General features: G+C 34.5%; 1 protein-coding gene across 1 annotated transcript; it reads right to left on the reverse strand.

Annotated features, from left to right (window-relative positions):
- Nucleotides 1-7,783: 7,783 nt before the first annotated feature.
- Nucleotides 7,784-8,710, reverse strand: LOC125357905 (olfactory receptor 4N5). The gene has a single exon (XM_048354753.1). The coding sequence runs from the start codon at nucleotides 8,708-8,710 to the stop codon at nucleotides 7,784-7,786; it is 927 nt and encodes a 308-aa protein (XP_048210710.1).
- Between the last annotated feature and the right edge of the window lie 724 nt (nucleotides 8,711-9,434).

Here is a 9,434-nt window from a genome sequence, read left to right on the forward strand (position 1 = left end):
CTCCCCATGTGGATTGGGAGGGGTAGAGCGAAGCCCGGCAATTTGGAGCCCAACAGAAGGTAAACTCTCTCTCTTTGCAGACGACATAATCCTATACCTAAAGAACCCCACAGATTCTACTCCCAAGTTATTTGAGCTGATCTAAACTTCGGCAAAGTCGCAGGATACAAAACAATCCTCAAAAATCAATTCCTTTTCAATATGCCAATGACCTAATGAGCAAGTCTGAAATCAGGAAAGCAATTCCTTTTGCAATAGCCTCAAAAAACATAAAATACTTAGGAATAGCCTTAACCAAGGAAGTGAAAGACCTCTATGCGGAGAACTTTAAAGACCTGAAAAAGAAATTAAGGCAGAACTAAGGAAATGTAACAACTAAACATGATCCTGATTGGGAGGATTAACGCTGTCAAATGGCAATATTGCCAAAGGCTATCTACAAATCCAATGCAATGCCCATCAATATTCCAACAACATTCTTTAATGAAATAGAGAAACCAATCCATAAACTCATATAGAACAACAAAAGACCATGAAGAGTAAAAACAATCCTAAGTAGAAAGAAGTGCTGGAGGATTTTCAATACCAACTTCAAGCTGTATTACACAGCTATAGTAATAAAAACGGCTTGGTATTGGCACAAGAATGGGCCTGAGGACCAATGGAACAGAACTAAAGACCCATAAATGAACCCGCAGAAGGATGGCTACTTAATCTTTGTTAAAGGAGAAAAACCAATATTATTGAAGAAAGACAGCCTCTTCAACAAATGGTGCTGGCAAAACTGGTTCAACACCTGTAACAAATTACAACTAGATCCTTATGTATTAGCCTGCACCACAATCAATTCCAAATCGATCAAAGACTTCAAACTAAAATCAGATACCCTGAAACACTACAAGAAGGGATAGGAGAAACACTTGGGTTCCTTGGCACAGGATGAAACTTCCTTAACAAAGGCCCTGAAATACAACAAATCAAAGAAAGGTTGGATAAATAGGACTTCATCTGACTGCAGAGCTTCTGCAAGGCAAGGGTCATCACTTTCAAGGTAAACAGAAAGCCCACAGATTGGGAGATCTTTACCCGCTTTACAAAGGACAAACTCTTCATATCAAAAATATACACAGAACCCCCAAAATTAAATTCTTCTAAAACAAACCCTCAAAGAACCAACGGCCCCCTCAACAAGTAGGACAAGACCTAAAGCAAGACTTCTCTGAAGAGAAAATGAGGATAGCTAAGAAACATATGAAGAAGTGCTTTACATCACTGGCCATAAAAAATGCAAATAAAAACTACATTGAGATTCCACCTCACCCCAGTAAGAATATCAAGAGAACTATCAACAACAAATGCTGGAGGGGATGTGGCCAAAAGGGAACCCTACTACACTTTTTGTGGGAATGTAAACTTGTTCAACCACTCTGGAAAGCTGTATGGAGATTCCTCATAAGGCTAAACATAGAGTTCCCCTATGATCCAGCAGCCCCACTTTTGGCCATCTACCCAAAAGACTACAAGCAAGACCACACTAATGCCACCAGCACAACAATGTTCATCGCAGCACAATTTGTCATTCCTAAAATATGGAACAAACCCAGATGTCCATCAGTAGACGAGTGGAGCAGGAAAATGTAGTATATATACACAATGGAATTCAATGCCTCTATCAGAAAGAATGACATTATCCCCTTAGTAAGGAAATGGATCAACTTGAGAAAAATCATACTAAGTGAAGTGAGCCAGACCCAAAGAAACAAGGACTCTGTGGTTTCCCTCATAGGGAATAATTAGTTCATGTTTAGGCTTGTAACAGCAGAAGATCACAATAGTCTATGCTCTTATGAACACATAAGATGATGCTAAGTGAAATGAACTCCATGTTATGGAAACAAGTGTTACAATTATTTTCAACATGCCCTGTGGAACCAAACCCCTTTTTCTCTGCTTGCATTCCCTTCCTATGGTTTCACCGCTGCTATCACTGTATCTGATATTAGTATCCTGGATACTGTATACATACCTGTATTAGAACTAGGGAAGGAAAAGGGAAGACCCAAATCGAGAGATAAACAATAAAATACAAACCATTCCAAAGGCAATGCTTACAAAAATATTTGGTGTTAACAACTGTACAACTCCTGAGGGGAAGATGGAAAGGGGGAGCCTGGAGGTGGGGGAAAATGAAGGAGAAGGTCAAGTTGTACAAGAAATGTACTCACTTTACATATGAAACTCTGTAGTTCACTTTGACAATAAAGGAAAAATTAAATTAAATTTTTAAAAAAGAAATGACACACCTATGTATTTAGTAATGATTGAAATGGTTTCAATGCCTAGATGTTAAGTAAAGTAACACATAATTGTTAATTATGTCTACGTTTTCTGAGTTTTTCTTTTCTCTTGAATATAGCTATAAAATTAGGGAAGTTGATCCAAAAATTAATTATATGCTATCTCTGTCTCTCTCTTTATCTCTGTCTCTTTGTTAGATTGGACATCAACAAAGAGAAATGATGAGCTGGCCAAACACTCAGACCTTTTTCTTTCCACTAAACACTGTACATGAAATTTAGTGATGTGGAACAAAATATTAATATCAATTTCTCTAAGAGTTCATTATTTTTTTATAAGAATGGCCATGTTTCCATTAAATATAAATGTGAGGACAACTTGAAAATGGAATATAGTGTTTTAAATACATAGCCTGTTCACAGTCTTTGTATGAAAAAAAAAAAAAAGAAATAAGATGAATGAGTTAGTAAATCTAATCAGTTGCAGACTCACTGCTGACAAAAGGACTAAAAACTGATATCAACTACAGAAACTCCTCTGCTTGATGATATAAAAAAAGGCATGCCTCCAATGATTACAGGAAAATTATGACTGTCCATGAAAAAAAGGAAAACCACAGGTATTTCTCAATGGTGTTAACAAGGCTACAAGGCTACAACTGGCACAAAAGTAAATTCATAGATGTGTCCTGTGAGTAACAAAGCACTTAAATGCCAGTTGCTATTGAAAGGTAATTTGTCTAAATTTAATTCACAAAACAATGACTTCTATTTGTCAATCATAAAAATACAAAAGCCTCAGAAAACAGAAATCATTTGGAAAGGAGAAGAATCACCAAAATAAAAGGAAAAACAACTAATGTGGAAAAAATTTGAAAAATTTTCACCCAACAAAGACTGGGTTATAGTAAGAAATAATAGAAACAATACAAATGAAATAAGATTAAAAGATGAAGTAAGTACTCAAACAGATAATTTTCAAAAGATATTCAAATGGGCAACAATTATACAAATGTTATTCATATTCATTATTTTGCAAATAGAAAACAAAACCACCATGTAATTATTTCATTGTTATAAAAGAAAATACTATGAGGAAGGGGGAAGTATGCATAACAAGAAATGTATTCACTAGCTTAAGTATGTAACTGTAACCCTTCTGTATATCATCTAGCCAATAAAAGTACAGAAGAAAAAATGTGAACAAAAAAGCAAATACTTTTGCATAAAATGTGGAGCCAGAATGGAGAAAGAAAACTTTGGAGGGAGGGGCAGTGCTAGTGATCAAACCAAGGGTATGTGCATCAAAGGCACACAATTTCACTTTACTTAGTGAGATATTGCTGGTATATAATTTAGTGGCAGTGCACTCTGGCATTGAATTTCCTGTGTACCACATGCTAACTCAACTAAAGATTTCTTAGGATTGCAGTTAGGAGCCAAAATGATTGATGACAGTAAGAATACTTAAGCACTGTTTATTCGGAGTAAATTAGTACTGGCACCAAGAAAACTATTGTGAATCTTCTTCAGTAACTAAAACTAGAATGATAGCCACAGGCAGTGAAACAAGTAGGAAAGTGATAGGAAAAGTCTGGTAAAATAATAGTAAGTTACAGATAAGATAAAGATGTTAAATTGTGTTGTACAGTTATGCATACAAATCAGTAATCTTTCCAAAAGTTAGTTCACTTTCTAGACTTCAACTTTCTGTTAAGATATTCTATTTTTAATGAATTTATTATACTTTTTTCTGTTATCTTGAATAATCTTTCATTTGTACTACAATGTTACTTTTTAATTGTGCTCTCTGGATTACCTCTAATTATATTTTTGTTGCTTTTCTTTATTTTGATAGTATATGTCACCTGCCTTAGGTTTTGTTAGTTTTATTACATAAAATTTAATAATATTGTTAACTAAAATTTAAAATTACATAGGTACCAGTTCACAGTCCTTTTCCAAAACATAATTCATTCATCTGACTCTAAGAACAAATACAGTGGATGGAAAGTTCTTTAATCTGATAAATTTTGAGAAATTTTTCATTTCATAAAATTTGGCAATATGTTCAGAAATATTTTGGTTGTTACAATGAAGAATATTACTACTGGCATTTTGCTAAAATATCTAAAATTTGCAGAGAATTTTATGGATCCAAATTCCAGTATAATCAAAATTGACAAACTGTATTTAATCGAACTAGCAGTTTTGGTGGTTTGATGCTGATTTTCAGCATTTATAAGACCATGTGTGTCTGCTTAATCTTTACAGGTTCACAATTAAAATGAAACCAAAACCTATTTTAAGACATCTAACTTGCTGATAAAAATTTAAATTTCAAAACAAGAGAAATAAGAATTGATTACAAGATATACAGGTTCTACAATCAGTAGCTATCTACTAGTGTTAGAGTAGATCTAGATCATTTTCCTGATAATTGGTCATGGTTCAAGGCTGTCATCCTGGAGTCAGCAATCAGAAGGTGTTTTCTATATTGTCTAACCAAAACTACTAAGGATGGTGGCTTCTTGCAATAGCAATATATTGGTACTGCCTGAAATTTTTTGTTTACATGACTAATCCGTAACCTAGCATTCCAGTCTTCCAATGATTCATAAGCATTAGGTAACTCATAAAAACTTATGTATACCCTTATAGACGGATAACTAGAGTGATTCATTTATCTTCAATAATAACAACTGAAAGATTGGTTATATATCATTGTTGCATTTAGGATAAAATCACTTATGAGTGTACTCACATTATTTTCTTTTTTTTTTGCCAGTCCTGTGGCTTGCTTGGTCTCAGGGCCTGAGCACTGTCCCTGGCTTCTTTTTGATCAAGGATAACACTCTACCACTTGAACCACAGCATCACTTCTGGTTTTTCTGTTTATGTGGTGCTGAGGAATTGAACCCAGGGTTTCATGCATGCGAGGCAAGCACTCTACCACCAAACCATATTCCTATTCCTCAAATTATTTTCTGACTTAAAAATATAGCTAAAGGGACAATCACAAAACTGTGCAAGGTTCAACATACAAAAACATTTTCGTGACAGATTCTTTTGAAATATGATAACTTTTTTGCTTGCACCAAATTAGGAAAAAAAACTATTAGAGTTTAAAAATGTAAAACTTTCTGATAGCTTCCCCTTATAGATATCTAACAACTCATAGACCCTTTATAAAAATTTTAAGGACTTTATCTTAAGGCAAATAGGAAGCCTTAATCTCCATAATATCTTTCAATTTTAATCTATACAAATTTGAATAACTGAACTTAATGCCATTGCTTAAATTGTTTTAGCATCTAAAAACATTGCTCTACTCACCTCTACGACATTATTTCCGCCTCTTTCAAACTATTTAGCTATATTATACCTACATGATTCCTCTTTACAGTCTTCAAATATATCAAACTCATAAAAAAAATCATTGGGCCTAACGTTACTCATTAATTTTGCTTAGAGTTATAAAAATAGCATGCTTGGTTTTTGTCTCCAAATTTTCTTATTAGTAACTTAATATCTCCCAAGAAAATTTTATTTACTACCAAAATTAAGCTACTTAACACCTCTCCAGTCAATCTCTCATGTATTTGACGTATATCAGAGCAACAGGTCTTTGGAATACTTTCGTTTCTAGTTTAATGTTTTTTAGTTTCTGCAATTTTATTCCCTGAAGTTACACTTTACTCTTAAGTAAATTCAGTTTGCATAACTTTCCTGTACATTCATCAAACATAAGTGTCCTTGTTCATGTGCTTCGTTTTCAAGAAGGATTTGTTGTTGTGAATCCTGCCAGGTGTTCTTTTTAAACCTTGATAGAGTTAGATTTATTTCAACAAATCATTCTCTTAAATAAAGATGAACATGCTCAGGGCAGGAACATGTTTATAGAGAGAACAAATGCTCTACAGCTTGTCTAGACTTTCAAATGAGACCATGATTTACTTTTCATCTTTTGGCACACAAACAGAGATTTGGTTTTAGAGTAGAAGAAGTTATAGGTGTAACAGTGGTCACAAGAATAAATTTCACAAATAAACAACCTGCCTGGTGAAGTGCTGTTGAGTGAATCTGTTATGATACTGCGAATAAGAGAAGTTCTGTCTGCTTGATGGATTCTTGAATTACTACTGACATATCATTAATTGAATTGTTATACACCTTAACTCCTACATTTTAACTAGGCAGTAAAAATTATAGGCTCTCATTACCCAACACTACATTTGATGCCCAGATTACCTTCACTTTGAGAAACATGTAAGACAAGAGCTGGAAGCTATATAAATAACAAAGTACATTGTAAGGTGTTGGCAGAAAATTCTCCATTGGTCTCTTAAATTTATACACATCTCAGGAGCAGAGACACCAATTATCATTGCTTGAATTATGCAATATAGCTATGAAAGACAGATGCCCTTCAGTTGACAAATGGATCAGGAACATGTGGTTCATATACAGAATGGAATTTTCTGCCTCTATCAGAAAGAATGACATTGCCCCATTTGTAAGGAAATTGAAGGACTTGGAAAAAATTATACTAAGTGAAGTGAGCCAGACCCAAAGAAACATGGACTCTATGGCTTCCCTCATAGGAAATAATTAGCACAGGTTTAGGCTGTTCACAGCAGAGGATCACAAGAGCCCAATAGCTATACCCCTATGAACACATAAGATGATCCTAAGTGAAATGAACTCCATGTTATGGTAACGAGTGTTATATCACTGTTGTAATTACTTTCAACATGCCATGTGAAACTGTAGGTTCTTTTGTTGATGATCCTCTTGTAGTCCCTGCTGTGGTTGTCCCTGTGCTATGACTGTATCTCATCTGAGTACCCTTCATACTGTATATACCGGTATTAGAACTAAGGAAGGGAAAGGGAATATCAAAATTGAAAGACAAAGGATAAAAAGACAAATGACTCCAAAAGCAATACTTACAAAACCATTTGGTGTAATTCAACTAAGCACCTCATGGGAGGAGAGGGAAAGGGGGAAGGGAGAGACAGGGAATGAGGGAGGAGGTAACAAATAGTACAAGAAATGTACCCACTGCCCTACGTATGAAACTGTAACACCTCTGTACATCATTTTGACAATAAATAAGTAACTATTTAAAAAAAGAATGCTAAAATGAAAGGAGCCTACGTCATGTAATTTAGAATTTCTGTGCAATTAAATTGCCACCATAGTTACTTGGACTATGTCCATCAAAAACAACACCACTGAGTGCTGGTTGCTTATACCTGTAATACTAGTTTAATCATTTAACTTATCTTTATCCATTTGAATTAAGCCTAGGAGACTTAAAATATTAAATGTCATATACGCTTAGTTACAAAATTATAAAAAGTATAAGTATTTGATATCATATTTAATAAATGATTTCATAATTCAATACATGTACGTGAACATGATTTAACTGATTATAACTGATTTTCTTCTTGTTTACTTTTCTCATTTCTTTATTATATTTACAAAACTACAAGTTGACTTAAAGTCTTTCTCATGGAAGCTTTCACTTCTTGGTTGCGAAAAGTGTAAATCACAGGGTTCATCAAAGGAAAGATGACTGTGTGAAATAAAGAAACAACTTTGTCAGCGGGGAGAGTACAGAAGGGACGTGTATAGATAAAAATTGCAGGTCCAAACATGAGAAACACAATGATAACATGAGTGATACATGTAGAGATAGCTTTGTTCTTCCCTTCAGAGGAGTGTCCTTTTACATGGCAGAGGATGATGGCATAGGAAGACAGAAGTCCTAAGAAACACAGAAGGGAGAGCAGGCCACTATTGAAGACCATTAGAAGCTCCACTACAAACGTATTAGTGCAAGCCAGCTTGATGACCTGTGGGACATCACAGAAGAAATTGTCTAGCTCATTTGGACCACAGAAAGGCAAGTGTAGGATAAGTGCCACTTGTACAATGGAATGAGCAAAGCCTCCAAGCCACAAAGCCAACAACAATATATAGCAGACTCTAGGGTTCATGAGGGTTGAATAGTGTAAAGGACGACATATAGCAATGTAGCGGTCAAAGGACATTACAACAAGAAGGAACATCTCCCCTGCTCCAACAAAGTGCAAAAAAAAGAGCTGAGTGATACAACTTCTATAGGAGATTATTTTCTTCTCAGATAGGAAATCCATCAGCATTCTAGGAGTCACAATGAAAGAGTATGAGGCATCCAGGAAGGCCAAATTGCCCAGGAAGAAATAAAGGGGGGCTGTGAGTCCAGGATCTGATCTAATGGTTAAAATGATGAGAATATTTCCAGGGAGGATTGTGAGGTAGAAAACTGAGACTAACACAAAGATAAGGAGTTGAACATCTTGAGATTGAGTTAGACCAAGCAGGATGAATTCTGTCACTTGTGTGCTGTTGTCTGTTTCCATTCCTTCTCATGTGCAGAATAAGGTAAAACAACACATCAATTGTAAATATCTTTTATTTTACAGATTCATTATTCTTGAAACAATGTTTACCACAGTTACAGTTCCCTAACTCTTCTTTGTCATGAGTTAACGTTAAGATTTCACTAAAAAACTGTTCTAGCAAAACTTCCATTCTCACTCAGCCAAATGTTTCTAAATAATTGTGATCCAGTAGGATTATTGTCATCCCTTTTCTTCTCAGAGAACAAAGCACTTTTTCAGTTTCTTTTCTCCTTCAGTTACTACATAATCATTTGTTCATGATGGTTACTTTTCTAATGATATCTGAATTTATATATTTCTTATTTTTGTTGTATTTTTCTGATTAGCTAACAACTGGATCAGTATTTTAAATCCAAATGACATCATTTAACCTAACTTAGAAGTGTTTTTCTTGTCACAAGTACATCTAGGGCCTTGTCATACATCTGGTCTACATTGTTTGTAAATTCTGATTAATACTTACCAATACTCATTTCCTTACTGTATAAACATAGGTTAATTTTGCCTTGTTTCACGTTATACAAATAACATTTTTGTCAAAGATAAGTTTGTATTATACAGTACTTAGAAGAGTGTAAAATACACTGCACCTGTTTAACCCAAAGAGATGTAAAGCATAATAGAACTAAAATTTTCCATACAGAACATAAACTCTAATATACTCATTTGTGAGATGAGAAAA

Source organism: Perognathus longimembris, chromosome 10 (assembly GCF_023159225.1).
Source record: "Perognathus longimembris pacificus isolate PPM17 chromosome 10, ASM2315922v1, whole genome shotgun sequence".
Taxonomy (NCBI): Eukaryota; Metazoa; Chordata; class Mammalia; order Rodentia; family Heteromyidae; genus Perognathus; species Perognathus longimembris.

Coding starts and splice junctions, on each gene's coding strand:
- LOC125357905 (XM_048354753.1), bottom strand. CDS start 8,710: ATGGAAACAGACAACAGCACACAAGTGACAGAATTCATCCTGCTTGGT.